The following is a 17,360-nucleotide window of genomic DNA, read 5'->3' on the forward strand; positions in this document are numbered from 1 at the left end:
ATCCAGCTATTAGGAATAGATCTTGGGCAAAAAATTTTGGACAAACTGGAAGACATTCCTAATAATAATTTTATATCAGATTTTCTGACTGCCTGGTTCTGAGCTGTTCTTGCAACATTTACTTAATAGTTTTCTTTGAATGCTGCTTCAAGTTTATTTCAAAATTGAGGGGAAAAAACTTAGAAAACAAGTGATACACTTGTAAGCAAAAATTAATTTGCCCTTTTTGCTAGAGGTAGATTTTAAGGAAAAAATTCGGATGGATTTTAATTAGTTGTTGTTGTTTGGTGCTGCCAGGTTGGTTCCGACTCATAGCATCCTCATGTACAATAGAACAAAACACTGCCCAGTCCTGCACCATCTTCACAATTGTTGTTATGCTTGAGCCCTTTTTTGCAGCCACTGTGTCAACCCATCTTGTGAGGGTCCTCCACTTTTTTGCTGACCCTTTACTTTACTAAGCATGATGTCTTTCTCCAGGGACTGATGCCTTCTGGTAACATGCCCAAAGGACGTGGGACAAAGTCTTGCCATCCTTGCTTCTAATAAGCATTCTGGCTGTACTTCTTCCAATTAGTTGGGTAATCTCTTATTTATTTATTTATCTGTCTATTTGTTTATCTTATTTTATTTCTGGTAAATTCTCTCCCCAGTAAGATTATAGCTCCCCCTGATCACAGAAGAGATTCCTTTCCTTGTGATGGTTCTCAGTACTGTGCTCTATGTATTGGCAAATATCTGAGCTAAATAGTTGGGTGGTGCCCTTAGTGTAGATGTTAGGTAAGAAATTGTCCCCTTCTTTAAGAGTCAGTCATTCCACAAAGTCAAAGGAGTCAGTCAGGTATAACGGAATCAGGAGACTCATGTGGCAGCCCTGACTCTGACACCAACTAATTACCTGTCTCAGCCTCGATTTCCTCATCAATAGAATGGATAGATTGGCCTACTGACATTCTGTGATTCTCTTTCCATGAGATACTGCTACTAGAAATCCTTATTTCCAAGGTGCCTTCTAAATAAGTAAAATGGGAAAGAGAAAGTAGAAATGAAAACCTAAGACTTTAATTTAAAAAAAAAATTTTTTTTTTGAAGTGTCATTGGTGAGGCTATAGTTATGTGCCAAGTTGCCTTAGTCCAATGGTTCTTAATTAGGAGTATGTATTAGAATCACCAGTAAACATTTAAAATATGTGCATAAGTGTGTGCATACACAACAACACGTACATGCACAGGCCCCATGCCTTATGATTCTGATTTCTTAAATTAAGGGTGAGACCTAGGGAACCTAGGTGATTTTGATGCAAGTAAGGATTGAGAGGCTTGCCTTACACTCCAGTTTATGGAGGGCGGGTACATAAATATAGTCTGGTTTGGCATATTCTGCAACAAATACAAAGCCCCATTGTTCTTTTGGGATCTTATAATTAATTGACATGAAGTTCAGGTTTTTTTAAGAAGCACGCATTCCTCATATCTCAGAGATAAGGGGATTTCTATATCTCTTTCACTTTTCTTTCCATATTTAAGATATTAGCAACATTTGAATATCTAGTATATAAAAAAAATCTCCTTGTTGTTAATCCTATCCAGACACTGTCTAATAAGGATTATTTTTTTGATTAACTACCTTTTAGAAAACTATCATTATAAAAATAATACAAACAGTTAATGGTGATGGTTGAACAATATGATGAACATACTTAATGTCACTGAACTATACATGTGAAGATTGTTGAAATGGCAAATGCTTTGTTACCTATTTATGTACCACAATTTTTAAAAAGTACTAAAAAAAAACATTTTTTTTTAAGGTCATCTTTCTTTTTCTTTTAATTTTTTAAATTGTACTTTAAATGAAGGTTTACAGAACAAATAGTTTCTCATTAAACAGTCCGTACACATATGTTTTATGACATTGGTTAACAACCCCACGACATGTCAACACTCTCCCTTCTCAACCTTGGAGGACCTTCTTTTTTGGTGAAAATATACATAGCCAAAGTTACACCATTTCAAAAATTCTACATGTACAATTCAGTGACATCAATTACATTCTTCCAGTTGTGCTGCTATTCTCATTGTCCTTTTCCAAATTATTCCATCACCATTATCTTCAACTCACTGCCCCCTAGGCTTCCCATCAAACCTTTTTGAGTTGCTGTTGTCAATTTGATCTCACATAGATAATTCTCTTTTTTTTGGACCTTAGATGAAGGTTTTGCAGAACAAATAGTTTCTCATTAAACATCTGGTACACATATTGCCCTAAGACAATGGTTAACAACCCCACGACATGTCAACATTGTCCCTTCTCAATCTTGGGTTCCCTATCACTACCTTTCCTGTCCCCTCCTGCCTTCTAGTCCTTGTCCCTGGACTGCTGTGCCTCATTAGTCCCGTTTTGTTTTATGAGGCAGTCCAGTCCCCGGCTGAATGGTGAACTTTGGGAGTGACTTCACCACTGAGCTAAAAGGGTGTCCGGGCCATACTCTTGGGGTTTCTCCAGTCTGTCAGACTAGTAAATCTGGTCTTTTAAAAAAAAAATACATCTTAATGTATTATTTTTGGTACAGTAGTTTTTTTTGTCTTATTCAGTAAACAAGAGTTTTAGGAGAGATTTGAAAAACACTAGATAGATAAAAGCACATAGTACAAAAGAGTATACAATGAAAAGTAAATGTCCACTTCTTAGAGACAACCATTGTTAGACTCCTTTTAGAAATTTTCTGTGCATATGAGCATAAAACCAAAAACCAAAGCTGTTGCCATCAAGTTATTCAGACTCATAGCAACCCTGCAGGACAGAGTAGAACTGCCCCACAGGGTTTCTAAGGCTGTAGTCTTTACGGGAGCAGACTGCCACATCTTTCTCCTGGTGACCTTTCAGTTAGCAGACAAGCACTTAACCACGGTGCCACCAGGGCTCCGAATATAAGCATATATGCATGAATAAGGTCGTGCTATTTATGTTTCGAAAATTATCTGCAATTCCACAATAGTTAATACTAATACTAAAAGATAAAAATATACAGATCTACATCTTCTCTCTTTAATAACCGTGTACCAAACCGAACCTGTTGTCAGCAAGTCTATTCTGACTCATAGCGACCCTATAGGACAGAGTAGAACTGCTCCATAGGATTTCCAGGGAGCAGCTGGTAAATTCAAACTGCCAGCCTTTTGGTTAGCAGCTGAGCTCTTAACCACTGCTCCACCAGGGCTCCAATAACTGTGTAGTACATCATTATTTGGTGATGCCATAACTTATATAATCAGTTCCCTAATGATGGGCATTTATATGTGTTTCAATCTTGGGGCTATTATAGCTGACAATGATTTAATATATATATATATTTGTACATATCTTATACAGAATAGATTCTTAGAAATCTTTTCTAAAGGTTGGTGCACTTTAAACTTTAATAGATGTTGCCAATTGCTCTAAAAAAAGTTTTCCCCTCTTTATGGACTTCCAAAAGTGTGTAAATGCCTTAAAACATAAGGAGATGAAGTTCAGGTAAACCCTCTGAAATTGCAGGCAAAATTTAATGTGCTTATATATTTTTCTGTTCTATAGCTTTCATCATATTGTCAGAGGAATCCTTGACTGAACACATTAAAAAGCTCTGTTCCTTTATTCAGGTTTTTGTTTGTTTATTTGTTTTAGTGTGTAACACAGAAATACTGTATCTTTCTAATGACCATATTTGGTAATTCAGATTAACATTTGGCTTTTCCTTATGAGATAGAGCGTATAGTTTAATTTTTATTTTTCATTTTAAAATTTTCCCGAATGTTATCTTTTGATTTATTTCCTATTTTATGCCTGCTTTATATTATAGTAGAATCATACAGTTGCATAAAATAGAGCTCAGGGGTAGAAAAGAATTGGTATGATAGCTCCGATAAGAAGAATTTTTTGTTAGAATCATTTTTTAAATGTTTCATTCAATAGACAAGGTTTTCAGGAGAAATTTGAAAAATACTAGATTGTTAACAATACTCAATGTAGGGATAGAAGAAGTGTTATTTTGACTTAAATATTCATGGGAAGGTGAAAGATTAAACTAGAGTTGAATACCAACAACTGATCCTTTCAGTAAACTTATTCAGAAGGAGTAAGGAGTAAGAGCTTAGAGACTGAAATGAGCATGGGATGTTTGTCGGTTGGTCAAGAAAGTATAGCAAACTGAAAAAAAAAATTAAAAGCAGGATGTAGAAATCTCTTGGGTGGTGTTAGCTGCTGAAGATGTTCAGGACATCAGTTCAGGATGACATAGATTCGGATATCATACTACCTAATGAAACAAGAATAGTTCTGATATTCACAAAAATAAAAAAGAGGTATTTGAAGAATGTGTTGGAGGAGGGAATTTACCAAAGTAGGAAGATAAACTTTCTATATATCACCTTGTAGATTCAGGATCCCTATTAAATAAGGATGCCAATTCCTCCTAAATTAATCTATAAATTCAGAGTATTCGGTGTGATCTCAGTTCAAATACCAGTAGGATATGTGTGAAGTTGGGTGAAAGGAGTAGATAGAATGAAAGTATTCTAAAGTTCTTTGTAAAGAGTAAACATATAAAAATAGCTCAGAAAATCCTGAAAATGAAAGGGGAAACTCTATTACTATATTATTAAAGCTACAATAATTAAAACAGTATGGTGTTTTAATTATTGTAGTTTGGTGACAATGGAAATCGCTAAGGATTTCATTCTACTTGGATCAACAATCAATGCCCATGGCAACAGCAGTCAAGGAATCAAATGACACATTGCATTGGGCAAATCTGCAGCAAAACACTTCTTTAAAATTCTAAAAAACCAAAGATGTCACTTTGATGACTAAGATGCACTTGTCCCAAGCCATGGCCTTAACAATCACCTCATATGCATGTGAGAGCTGGACAATGAAAAAAGAAGACAGAAGAATTGATGAATTTGAATTGTGATGTTGATAAAGAATATTGTATGTCTCAAAGACACTAGATAGTGAAAAGATAATCCACAGAATGGGAGAAAATATTTGCAAATCATATATGTGACAAGGGACTTGCATCCAGAAAGAACACTTACAACTCAGTAATATAAGTACAAATAACTCAGTTGAAAAATAGTCAAAGGATCTGAATAACATTTCTCCTTAAAAGATATACGAATGGCCACTAAACTCCTGAAAAAATTTTCAGCATCATTAGCCCTCAGCAAAGTGCAAATCAAAATCACCATGAGATACCACTTCACACCCACTAGGATGGTTATAATACAAATGAGAGATAATAACAAGTGTGTGTTGGCAAGGATGTGGAGAAATTGGAACCCTCATACGTTGTTGGTGGGAATGTGAAATGGTGCAGACATTTTGGAAACCAGTTTGGCAGTTCCTCAAAAAGTTAAACATAAAGTTGCTGTAAACCAAAAAGACCCAAACCGGTTGCTCTCAAGCTGATTCCGACTCATGGTGACCCCATGTGAGTCAGAGCAGAACTGTGTTCCATACGGTTTTCAATGGCTGATTTTTCAGAAGTAGAAAAATCAGGCCTTTCTTCCCAGGTGCCTCCGGGTAGACTTGAACCACCAACCTTCTCAGTTAGCAACTGAGCACATTAACTATTTGCACCACCCAGGGACTCCAGAGTTACCATAAAAAAGACCCAGAAAACCAAACCCATTGCTATCGAGTCGATTCCAACTCATGGTGACCCTATAGGACAGAGTAGAGCTGCCCCATAGGGTTTCCAAGGAGCAGCTGGTGGATTCGAACTGCTCACTTTTGGTTAGCAATAGAGCTCTTAACACTATACTACCAGAGCTCCAGAGTTACCATATGACCCAGTAATTCCACTCCTATGTATATACCCAGGAGAAATGAAAACATATGTCCACACAAAAACTTGTACACAAGTGTTCATAGAGCATTATTCATAACAGCCAAAACTTGGAAACAAATGTTCACCAACTGATGAATAAATAAATGTGATATATCCATACAATGGAATATTACTCAGTCATGAAAAGAGAAGTACTGATACATGCTACAACATGGATAAGCCTTGAAAACATTATGCTAAGTTGGAAAAAAAACCAGTCACAAAAGACCACATACTGTATGATTTCACTGGCATGAAATGTCCAGAATAGGTAAATCTGTAAAGACAGGAAGTAGATTTGTAGTTGCCTAGAGCTGGGTACTATCCATCAGTCAGTTTGTTGTACTATGGTGACTTACATGTTGCTATGCTGCTGGGAGCTATACCACCGGTATTTCAAATACCAGTAGGGTCATCCATGGTGGACAGGTTTCAGCGGAGCTTCCAGACTAAGACAGGGTAGGAAGAAAGGCCTGGTGATATACTTCTGAAAATTACCCAGTAAAAACCTCATGGAGCACACCAGAACATTGCCCCCACTCACTTGCTTTGACACATCATCAGGAAAAAACAGTCATTGGAGGGGGATATTCTGCTTGGTGGAGTGGAGGGTGAACAAAAGCGAGGGAAGGCCTCAGTGAGATGGACTGACACAGTGGCCCCCACAATGGACTTGAACATGCTGGCGATCATAAGGATAGCACAGAACTGGGCAATGTTTTTTCTGTTCTACATAGGGTCACCATGGCTTGGAGTCAACCCAACAGCAACTGACAACAGCAGAGCTGGGGCTGAGGGTGGGAATTGGGAAGAAATAGGGGTGACTATAAATGAGTATAGGGTTCCTTTTTAGAGTGATGAAGATGTTATAAAATTGATTGTGATGATGGTTGCACAACACTGTGGATATATTAAAAACCATTGAATTGTACACTTTAAATGGGTAAATTCTATGGTATGTGAATTACATCTCAATAAAGCTGTTTTTAATAAGTGTGGGCTCTAGAGAATGATAACCTAGATTTGACCATTGCTCTATTGCTTACTGTAAACCGTGCAACCTTGGTGAAGTTGTGTAACATCTCTGTGTCTGTTTTCCTTGTTATAAAATGGGGAAGATGTTTGTTTTTGTTGGTAGGTGCCATCAAGTTGACTCGTAGCGACCCAGTGTACAACAGAACTTAACGCTGCCGGGTCCTGAGCCATCCTCACAATTGTTATTATGCTTGAGCTCATCGTTGCAGCCACTGTGTCAATCCATCTCGTTGAGGGTCTTCCTCTTTTTCACTGACCTTCTACTTTACCAAGCATGATGTCCTTCTCCAGGGACTGGTCGATCCTGATAACATGCCAAAGTATATGAGATGAAGTCTCGCTTCTAAGGAGCATTCTGGCTGTACTTCTTCCAAGACAGATTTGTTCTTCTGGCAGTCCATGGTTTATTCAGTATTCTTCCCAACACCATAATTCAAAGCATCAACTCTTTTTCGGTCTTCCTTATTCATTGTCCAACTTTCACGTGCATATGAGGTGACTGAAAAATACTGTGGCTTGGGTCAGGCACACTTTAGTCCTCAGAGTGACATCTTTGCTTTTTAACACTTTAAAGAGGTCTTTTGCAGCAGATTTGCCCAGTGCAGTATGTCATTTGATTTCTTGACTGCTGCTTCCATGGGTGTTGATTGCGGATCCAAGTAAAATGAAATCCTTGACAACTTCAGTCTTTTCTCCATTTATCATGATGTTGCTTATTGGTCCAGTTGTGAGGATTTTCGTTTTCTTTATGTTGAGGTGTAATCCATACTGAAAGCTGTAGTCTTTGATCTTCATCCGTAAGTGCTTCGAGTCCTCTTTGCTTTCAGCAAGCGAGGTTGTGTCATCTGCACATCGCAGGTTGTTTATGAGTCTTCTACCAGTCCTGATGCCGCGTTCTTCATATAGTCCAGCTTCTCAGAGTATTTGCTCAGCATACAGATGGCATAAGTATGCTGGAAGGATACACCCCTGACACACACCTTACCTGATTTTAAACTACGCAGTATCCCCTTGTTCTGTTCAAACCACTGCCTCTTGGTCTATGTACAGGTTCCACATGAGCACAATCAAATGTTCTGGAATTCCTATTCTTCCCAATGTTATCTATAATTTGTTATGATCTACACTGTGGAATGCCTTTGCATAGTCAGTAAAACACAGGTAAACATCTTTCTGGAATTCTCTGTTTTCAGTCAAGATAACTAGTTTAAAATATTTATAAGCTGGAGGTAGCAATTTCTTGGTGGTTTGGCTGGTGATGATGCCCAGGATGACTGTGCTGTCATGTGGGGATAACATACCTCTGAGATGGATCATGTTTGTTAGATGGTGCCATATTGGGCCATAGCAAATCTTGGGAACAGGGAATCTGAAGAAAGTTTATTTTATTATTATTATTTAATCTTGCTGCATTGGTGGCCTGAAGATCCCGTGCATGCTTATCCAGGGGGGAAAAGAAAAGTGGACGCCTTGGTTTAAATTGATGTACTCCTGTGACTGTGAGCAGGGTTGCGTGAGAAGGGACCATAATGTCTGATCTTTGGCCTCTCTATATTTAAACCATGGATGGAACTAGAGATGGGACAAAATGTAGCCCTCAGTGTTCAGAACGTATTAATTCTCCTACTTCCAAGGAAGGTGGAAGCTATTGCTTAACATTTGTCAGGATCCCCTGAGAACTGATCTGTGTGACAACTTGAGTCAGAATATTGAATGAATGGCCAGAGGTCTCAAGTCACATGGCACAACTAAATGCATAATCCATGTTGGAGTCCTTCCTCAGATTCCTAATTTTGGCCCTTGGGGCTAAAATTGTAAGGCTTTTTTAGAGTGAACCTAATATTAGAAAATGCATCATCGTGTTTTCCTTCCTGATAATTACCATCTTTGCTTCTAGCAAGGGATCATCACACTAGTCAAACTTCGACAGAAAACTCAGCCAGTGGCATGAGCGGCCCCTCAGGAGCCACCAGCACAGCCATCACAGACCCTAGAGCCCGACTGCAGGCCTATATAGATAGCCACCCTGTGGTCATCTTCAGTAAGTCAACATGCAAACGCTGTACTGAGGTAAGACTTTAACCTGAAAGGGTGCTGAAAAAAATTTTGAACTGTAGAAATTTGAGAGACTTCTGATCTCAGGTATAAACAACTGGATTTCACCTTAGGAAGGGGTATGTGTTTGTGTAACTTGCTTCAGAATAATTGTAGACTATTGATTTGAGAACAAAATATTGCTTGAGTAATCTTTTATGAGCTTTTGCAACATACTAGATTTTTTCAGGTTGTCAAGATCAGGAAAGATTAGGATGGGGAATTACCAAACCAGTTGATTTGCTGCTCTTTTAAGCATGTCTGTACGGGATATTTCATAGGGAGTTGTTACTTAGGGTATGCCTAAATTTTGATAAATATCTCTTTATGCTCTAGTTTATTACTGGGAAAATGACTTCGCAAAGAACAAACTGTGCTTCCTAGTTTGCTCTTAATTTGATTAGAGGAAAGGTCAGTGATCATAGCCATGGGGAGGAGTGGTTTAATCCACCCTGAATTAACTACAGAATGAAGGTAAAAATGGAGAGACAAAGCTGATTTGTTGCTTTATAGGAAGGTTGAGGGCAGTTACATGTCACTGAAGTTTAGCTTTAAATTATACTCAGTGCAGTTTTAGACTGGGACCCAATGGAGTCTTAAATAAACATGACTGGCCACCTGTCCAAGTTCACCTGTAAGATGATTTATGAAGTTTAACTTTTTTTTCAATTTCTCTCTCTCGACTTATATGCCAGATCTCAGGGAGATAGAATTTTTCTCTTTATTCTGGAAGCCTATGTGTGTGTGTTCTCTCTTTTTCCAAATAAGGAAAAAAGAAAGGTGAGAAAGCGGTGGAAAAAGGTTAGGAAGAACTTTTCATCTTTTTTTTTCCCATATAAGCATAGTTCACATCATTGCCACCTTATGCTGCATCCCTATCAGTGTAACAGTGGTGCCTTTTGTGGAGGACATTGGATTAGGAGTACAGATGCAAAGAGGTAGGAGATACAATTCCTGTCCCCACGGGGTTTAGTCAGACTGAGAAGGAAGAACATAGGCTTAAAAAGAAAAATGATGTAAGATAACCCATGCTAAATTTTAAATGATTGAGACAGAAAGTAAATGTTAGAGAATTTAGAATTAGGCTGGTTATTAGAAATCTAACTTGCTGTACAATTCTTAGCTTAGCTTAGTTATCTAGCTTTGGCGATCTTGTCTGCTTTTGAGGGAAACACTCCCCCTGTTATTTAATCTTTAAAATGAAGAGGTTGGGTGGTTGATTACTGAGATTCTTTTTAACTCTGAAATTATATGGCTGTCTAATCTTTTCTGTTACCAAATAATGGTTACGAGCCTGGAATCTGAAGTCAGAGTTAGGATCCTGGCTCTGTGACTTATTAGCCATATGACCTTGGTTAAGTTATTTACCTGCTGTGCCTTAGTTTCCTCATCTGTAAAATGTGGGTAATAATAGTACCTATCTCATAAATTTGTTGTGAGGATTAAATAAATTAGTATTTATAAAGTCCAGTGCTTGCTTCGGCAGCACATATAATAATATTTATAAAGTCCATAGAGCATGCCTGGCCTATAATAAATGCTGCCTTAAAACTTTAGCTGGTTATCCTTCCTCCATCAGTACTAAAGCTGGGTTAGATAGCCATCTACAAATATCTGACTTCATTCCAAATACAATTAATGCTACCAGTGGTTACTTTTTCTAGTCTAGCCTCTCCCTTCAAAGCTCCATGAACTGGGTGGTATGGTAGAGGGAACACTTGGAGTTAGAAGACCTGGGTTCTAAGTCTATAAATCTCTAGTTCGTCAACAATAAAATAAGGATAACAGTGCCGCCTTATCTACTATACTTGTTTAAACTCACAGCTTTATTACGAGGACCAAATAATTTTAAGTCTATGTGAAAGCACTTGGAAATCTGCAGTATACTATTTTATTAATAACAGCTACCATTCAAGTGCCTACTATGTTCCAGGACTCTCTCTTTTTTTTTTTTTTTTATTGTGCTTTAAGTGAAAGTTTACAGTTCAAGTCAGTTTCTCATACAAAAATTTATACACACATTGTATGTGACCCTAGTTGCTCTCCCTGTAATGTGACAACACACTCCTCCTTTCCACCCTAGATTTCCCATGTCCATTCAGCCAGCCCCTGTCCCTTTTTGCCTTCTCATCTTGCCTCTGGACAGGAGCTGCCCATTTACTCTCATGTATCTACTTGAGCTAAGAAGCCCTCTCTTCACGAGTATCATTTTATGTCCCATAGTCCAGTTTAATCTTTGGCCAGGACTCTTTTTATATTTTAAAATATTATTAAAGAATTGCAAAATTCCAATTTTGACCCCAGTTCTTCAAAAAGGGTTTGGCTAGTGGCCAGGCTTGCTACTACTAGTGATAAGAAGCTAGATTCTCCACGTGTATCCTGCAATTCCAGACCTCTTTGACCAGTAATTATGCTGAACCCATGAATTCTTCTAACTCCCTCATCTGCCAGATCCTGCCTACCCTGAAAAGGCAAAGCCTTGCCTTTTTTTTTTTTTAGTTTACTAAATCTGCTCTAGGAATGAAGAACTTTTCCTGTAAAACTTGTGTTAGTTGTTGCAAACTTTAATGTTGTTATCAGAATAACCCTGGTTATGCCAATTTCCTAAACATCTTATAGTTTTACCTTAGCAAATGCCAATTCCTTAGTTTATATGTTTCTGAATATATAAACTGTTCTCAGACTTGTGCCATTTAATATTAAAATTAATTTTCAATGGTTTTTTTAAGCTTTTTCATGGTTAGGTGCTTCTCCTGGTAAAAATAGTGAATATCTTTTACAGGGGTGCAATTTACGTACTTGACTATTCACATTCATTTTTTAAAAATTATCTTAAAGTAGAATTTCTCCAAACATTTTCCTTCCATTTTGATTTTATCATCTCATTTAACAGTTGTGATGTTGAGTAAACCAGAATGGAGAAACCATTTTTATAACAGTGCTGGGTCTGATTAATGTTTATTTCTCTCTCCTGGGGTGAGCAATGTAATTTGCATTCATTCAAGTTGGGAAATGCTCACAAGGAAATTAACTTTGACATAACGTTAGTTTCTCACTTGTTGCCTAATACACTATCTTATGTATTTTTAATAAATCCTATTGTGAAAAGTGGGTTTTAAAGTGTAATAATAAACCCACCCTACCTTTTTGGAAAATGTGGTATTTGTTTTTTAAAATATTTCAGTTGAAGGTCAGAAGTGTGCAGTTGGAGTTAGCAAATGATGTCTCATAAAAGGCTATCTTTTGCTTGATATCTAAAGTCCACTGCCACTTCTCAATGGTGTGTTTATTTTACAGGCAAAATTTACCATTGTCTACTTTTATTAATGAGAATATTCTAAAAACTGGCACTTTGGTATTCAAAACAGATCTTTAATCTTGTACTTTGGAACCGTGCTAAAGTTTAGTCAGAGTTAAACAATGACCTTCAGAAAAAGAGTTTCTTGAAATGGGGTTGTGTTTGCTCTAGGAATCTAAAGAGTATGTTTTCTGCATTTCACATGTTATCAAATTTCACTGCTTACTTTTAGTAGCTGCTTTCAGGGTTACTCTCTAACCCTGGAAAACTTGTTTAAGTTTGTAACAAACTGCAAATGGTTTATTTCTAAAACTAAGTGGCTATGGAAGTCCTAAGAATGTGATTTTCCGTGTGTATGAACTTCTTATTTTTTGTTTTAGAAAATAAGTATTGGAATATGAATTAGCTTTTGTCCAGGTGGTTTCCCAGTTATAGCTTTCCTTGTCATTTCCTTAATGTCCCTCTTTACTTACTCCATCGTTCTTCAGAAGGATTCTTCTCTTCTTAAATGTATATTGCCAGGGGGACTGAATTCAGACTGGGGCTTAGGGGGCTTTTCAAAGGAGTCTAAGAGGAGGACCACTGAGAATGGGATTATATAAATAAACCAGTTCTCTCATTCTTATCAAAATGTTGTATTTGGACCTGTTGAAGTTGCAGAAATCTTTCAGTGTACTTCTCTACAATGGAAAGTCTACTGTTTTAGTTGTTGAATTTAGAATGGGGCAAGAATACATTCTCTCTTTTTTTAAATAGACTTTATTTTTTAGAGAAGTTTTAGGTTTATAGAAAAATTTTACAGAAGGTACAGAGTCCCCAATACTCCTTTGCCCCCGCATACTGTTTTCCTGTTATTTACATCTTGCATTCCATTGGTGCGTTTGTTATAATTGATGAACCAATATCGATAGATTACTATTAACTAAAGTCTGTCATTTATACCAGGATTCACTTTTTGAGAAATGCATAATGTCATGTGTCTACCATTATAGTATCATACAGAATAGTTTCACTGCCGTAATGACCTGTGAGAATACAGTCTCTTGACTGATGATTTCTGTGAACTTCAAGCTATCTGGCCTTTTTAATTTTGTTGTATAAGCTGGAGAAATGTGGTTCTAAACTTTCCTAAAGTATTAATGACAAGCTGTTTGTGCCTTGTACATAAATGGCATTATGAAGTCTCTTTTATCAGTAATAAATGTTATTTAGTGGTATAAATTCAGTGATAGTTACTTTTATCCTTGAACTAAAATTTTGGTTTTTTACCAGTATAGTTTGTATACTCTTGAGCATATGATTTTTATAAGTGGTTGAAGGTTACTTGGTCAAAAAATAAATAGTACTTTGAATACTGTAGAATGTGTTTTTTCCCAGGGTCATCTCATAATGCTTTGTAAACATTAAGTATTCCAGGGCCTTTTTTAACATGCTTAGTATTAAGCCCATTTTATAGTGAGGTAGACTGAGTTACCAAACATGTAAAATATATTTTATGAAGCCATACAGGTGAATCATTGATGTTAGAATAGAATCAAGAAACTTCAAATACTCTTTTAAATAGCAGTACTGTCAACAAGGAGAATCTTGTGGGTTACGTAAAATGAACTAGAAAGTTTTTAAAGGAGAAGGCAGGTTGAGGAGGAAAGTAACAAGGCTGAATAAGAGAGTCTTCTGCTGATTATAGCCTTTTTTTTTTTTTTTTGACATTCTCCCCCTTGTTTTTTTAATTTCTTCTAGGTAAAGAAGCTATTTAAATCTATGCGTGTTCCTTGTTTTTTGCTTGAACTTGATCAAGCAGGTAAGATCCTGTTTAATGTGTAAATGATATCTACTGATTGTACATTTTATTTAGTCTGTTCTGTCTGGTTTTTATTTTTCTTCCTTGAGGTTTTATTGTTTATTGAGCTCTTACTAGTTGATTCCTTTTTTTGCTCATAGCACCCAGGACACTCCCCTGGGACTAATCATATCTACCTTTAGCCTTTACCTAGTTTATAGACTTAGTGTGACTTGGAGTCTCCTGTTGTTGAAATCATTCTTCCCGTTCACCTGGAGTCTAGCTACAGATACAATATTTGCTGGTTTGGTGTTAACCTTATTATTTTTGCAAATTTGTCTCCTCTCTGGCAAGTAATACCAAATAGTATTTGAATTTAATACAAATTGAGCTGCATTTAGGAATTTGGGCAAGAACATAAAGACCAGTAAGGTGAATGATGTATAAAAGGAGCCACTAGGAAATAGTTACATGTGGCTGGAAATTCTAGTGAAAGAAAAGTTGGTAGAGTAAAAAACAAAGCCTCTTTCTAGGCCCATGATGCTCATGCTCTTTGTTTATGGGTCAGAAAATCCCTACGACTCATCAGTCAAACATTATTAAGAATCTAATCAAGTAAGTGCTCAGTTTCATCGTTTCTACTAGGAAAAGTGGGCCCCTCTAGATCAGGAACCAGGGGTGACCTTAATGCCTAGTAGCCTGGGGAAGCAGAACCCTGGGCATATACAGAGTCTGAGCCTAGGATCCAAAGGAGTAAAACAACAAAGAAGGGATTCAGCCAGAGAGAGAAAGATATATGGTAATTGGGGTATATGACTAACTGGAATGTAAAGTGCATTTCTGGAGCCAGGAGGAAGGAGATTGTTGTGTGACAGGACGCTATTACTTGATCCTTGTAAAGATAGATTCCCTAACACAGAGGGAGGCAGATAATAGCACCCATTTACTACGTACCTCCTGTTTGGTGGAGCCCTGGTGGCGCAGTGATTAAGAGGTTGGCTGCTAACCAAAAGGCTGGCAGTTTGAATTCACCAGCCACTCCTCTGAAACCCTATGGGCTAGTTCTCTGTCCTATAGGGTCGCTATGAGTCAGAATCGACTCAATGGCAGTGGGTTCTCAGTTTACTGTTTGCTAGGGAGTATGCTGTGTTCACTAATCCTCGCAAGAATTCTGCAAGGAAGATATTATCCTCCTTTTACAGATGAGGAAATTGAGGTCCAGAGAAGCTAAATAACTTGCCTAAGGTCATTTAAGTAGTGGATCTATAATTTGGACATATGCCTGTCTAATTCCAAAATGTATATTCTTTCCAATATACCATGTTGTCTGTCTTTCCTAGTATGGCCTTTCTATTCCTCCAAGGAAGGCTCTTGCTTCCTAAATACTCCATAGTATATGAAAAGAAATCCCAACAACTAAAATTTCATTTGGACCAAAAAGTAGCCTTTTACAAATATTAATAATATTAGTATTATTTAAAAATATTAGTATTCCTGGGAGAGTTGTCATTTTCAACTTGGTATAAATTAGGGAAAAAACAAGCTGGTGAAACTAACACAATATAAAGCAAATGAACATGCCCTTTAAGGGTGGGAAAAGTGAGGGAGGTGACAGGATGGGAGTACCAAGTACTTGAGGGATGTGTGTCGGAAGGCAAAGAGGTTGACAAGGGTGCCAAAGGGTGGATGGGTAGTCATGAGAGGCAAGTTTCAAACTGAAATTTTTACTTCTCTCTGCTCTTGCCTTCAAACACTAATTAGACAGGAAGTGCCTTCCCTTTTCTGTGGAAGTGGTTATAGATCTATAAACTGTGGCAAGGAGCTCCACTCATCTGTTGCTAAAGTCCTGCCTAAGAAAACTTGACATATGTGAGACGGGACAGGTTAGTCTAGCAGTAGCTTCTATAGTTAAAGGATGGAAGCCTCGTGCTAGATGAGGCATCTGTTGATCCTCTGTGTCCTGACTTGTAGCTTCTTCACACATGAGAAGTTACCTTCCCTCTCATGCTCTCTCCTGGTCTGGAACTTGGGAAGCTTGCAGGGACAGACCAGGATTTATAGTGTAAGGCAGCAGTTTTCAAAGTATGATCTGCAGACTTCCTGGAGGTGCCTGAGGCTTTTCGAAGGACCTTCAAGGCTAAATTATTTTCATGATAATATTAAGACTTTATTTGCCATTTGTACTGTTTTGACATTTGCATTCATGGTGCAAAAACAGTGGTGGATAAAATTGCTGGTGGCATAGCAAGAATCAAAGCAGGGGCACCAAACTGTACTAAGAATACAAACAGTCGTTGTATTCTTTTTTTTTTTTTGACCATATTATTGTGCTTTAGTGAAAGTTTACACAGCAATTTAGTTTTTCATTCATACATAAATTTTCCATGACATTGGTTGCAATCCCCACAATGTGTCAGCACTCTCACCATTTCCACTCTGGGTTCCCCATTTCCATTCTTCTGGTTTCCCTGCCCCTCCCTGCCTTGTCATCTTTGCTTTTGAACAAATGTTGCCCTTTTGGTCTTGTATAGTTGATTGTTCTAAGGAGCACATTTCTCACAGGTGTTATTGTTTATTTTATGTTGTTGTTGTTAGGTGCCATCATGTCAGTTCCGACTCATAGCAACCGTATAGGGCAGAGTAGAACTGCCCCACAGGGTTTCCAAGGAGCGTCTGGTGGATTTGAACTGCTGTCTTTTGGTTAGCAGCCAAGCTCTTAACCACTACACCACCAGGGCTCCGTTTATTTTATAGGGTAGTCTATTATTTGGCTGAAAGGTGGCCTCCACGAGTAGCTTCAGCTCCAAGTTAGAAGAGTGTCTTAGGGCAATAGTCTTGGAGGTTCCTCAAGTCTCTATCAGACCAGTAAGTCTGATCTTCTTTAGGAATTTGAATTGTTATCTACATTTTCCACTCATTCTAACTGGACCTTTTGTTATGTTCCTGGTCAGAGTGGTTAGTAGTGGTAGCTGGGCACCCTCTAGTTTCTTCTCATTTTAGACTAGAGAAGGGCCATTAGTCCTTTGGACTAATTGCTTCCTTGAGTCTGGTTTTCTTCATTCTCCTTTGCTCCAGATGGAAAGAGACCAGTAGTTGTATCTTAGATGGCAGCTTGCAAGCTTTTAAGATCCCAGATGCTACTCACCAAACTAGGATATAGAACATTATCTCATTGTATTGTTCATAACCACAAACTCACAGTTAAAAAAAAAAAAAAGGCCAGTTTTACTTAAGACTGTCCTTGATGAAGTAGTAAAAATTATTAACTTTATTAAATCTC

The 17,360-nt window shown here is 37.6% G+C and overlaps 1 protein-coding gene across 1 annotated transcript in view; it reads left to right on the forward strand.

The window, feature by feature from the left end:
* Nucleotides 1-8,914: 8,914 nt before the first annotated feature.
* The window catches only part of TXNRD1 (thioredoxin reductase 1), a 109,819-nt gene continuing 101,373 nt past the window's right edge, over nucleotides 8,915-17,360 (forward strand). Inside the window, exons 1-2 of the mRNA XM_004373777.2 lie at nucleotides 8,915-8,978; nucleotides 14,041-14,101. Coding sequence (XP_004373834.2) covers nucleotides 14,062-14,101 — 40 coding nt within the window. The 5' untranslated portion in view covers nucleotides 8,915-8,978; nucleotides 14,041-14,061. The remainder of the gene's footprint in view (nucleotides 8,979-14,040; nucleotides 14,102-17,360) is intronic.

This window comes from Trichechus manatus, unplaced genomic scaffold (genome assembly GCF_000243295.1).
Source record: "Trichechus manatus latirostris isolate Lorelei unplaced genomic scaffold, TriManLat1.0 scaffold00027, whole genome shotgun sequence".
Taxonomy (NCBI): Eukaryota; Metazoa; Chordata; class Mammalia; order Sirenia; family Trichechidae; genus Trichechus; species Trichechus manatus.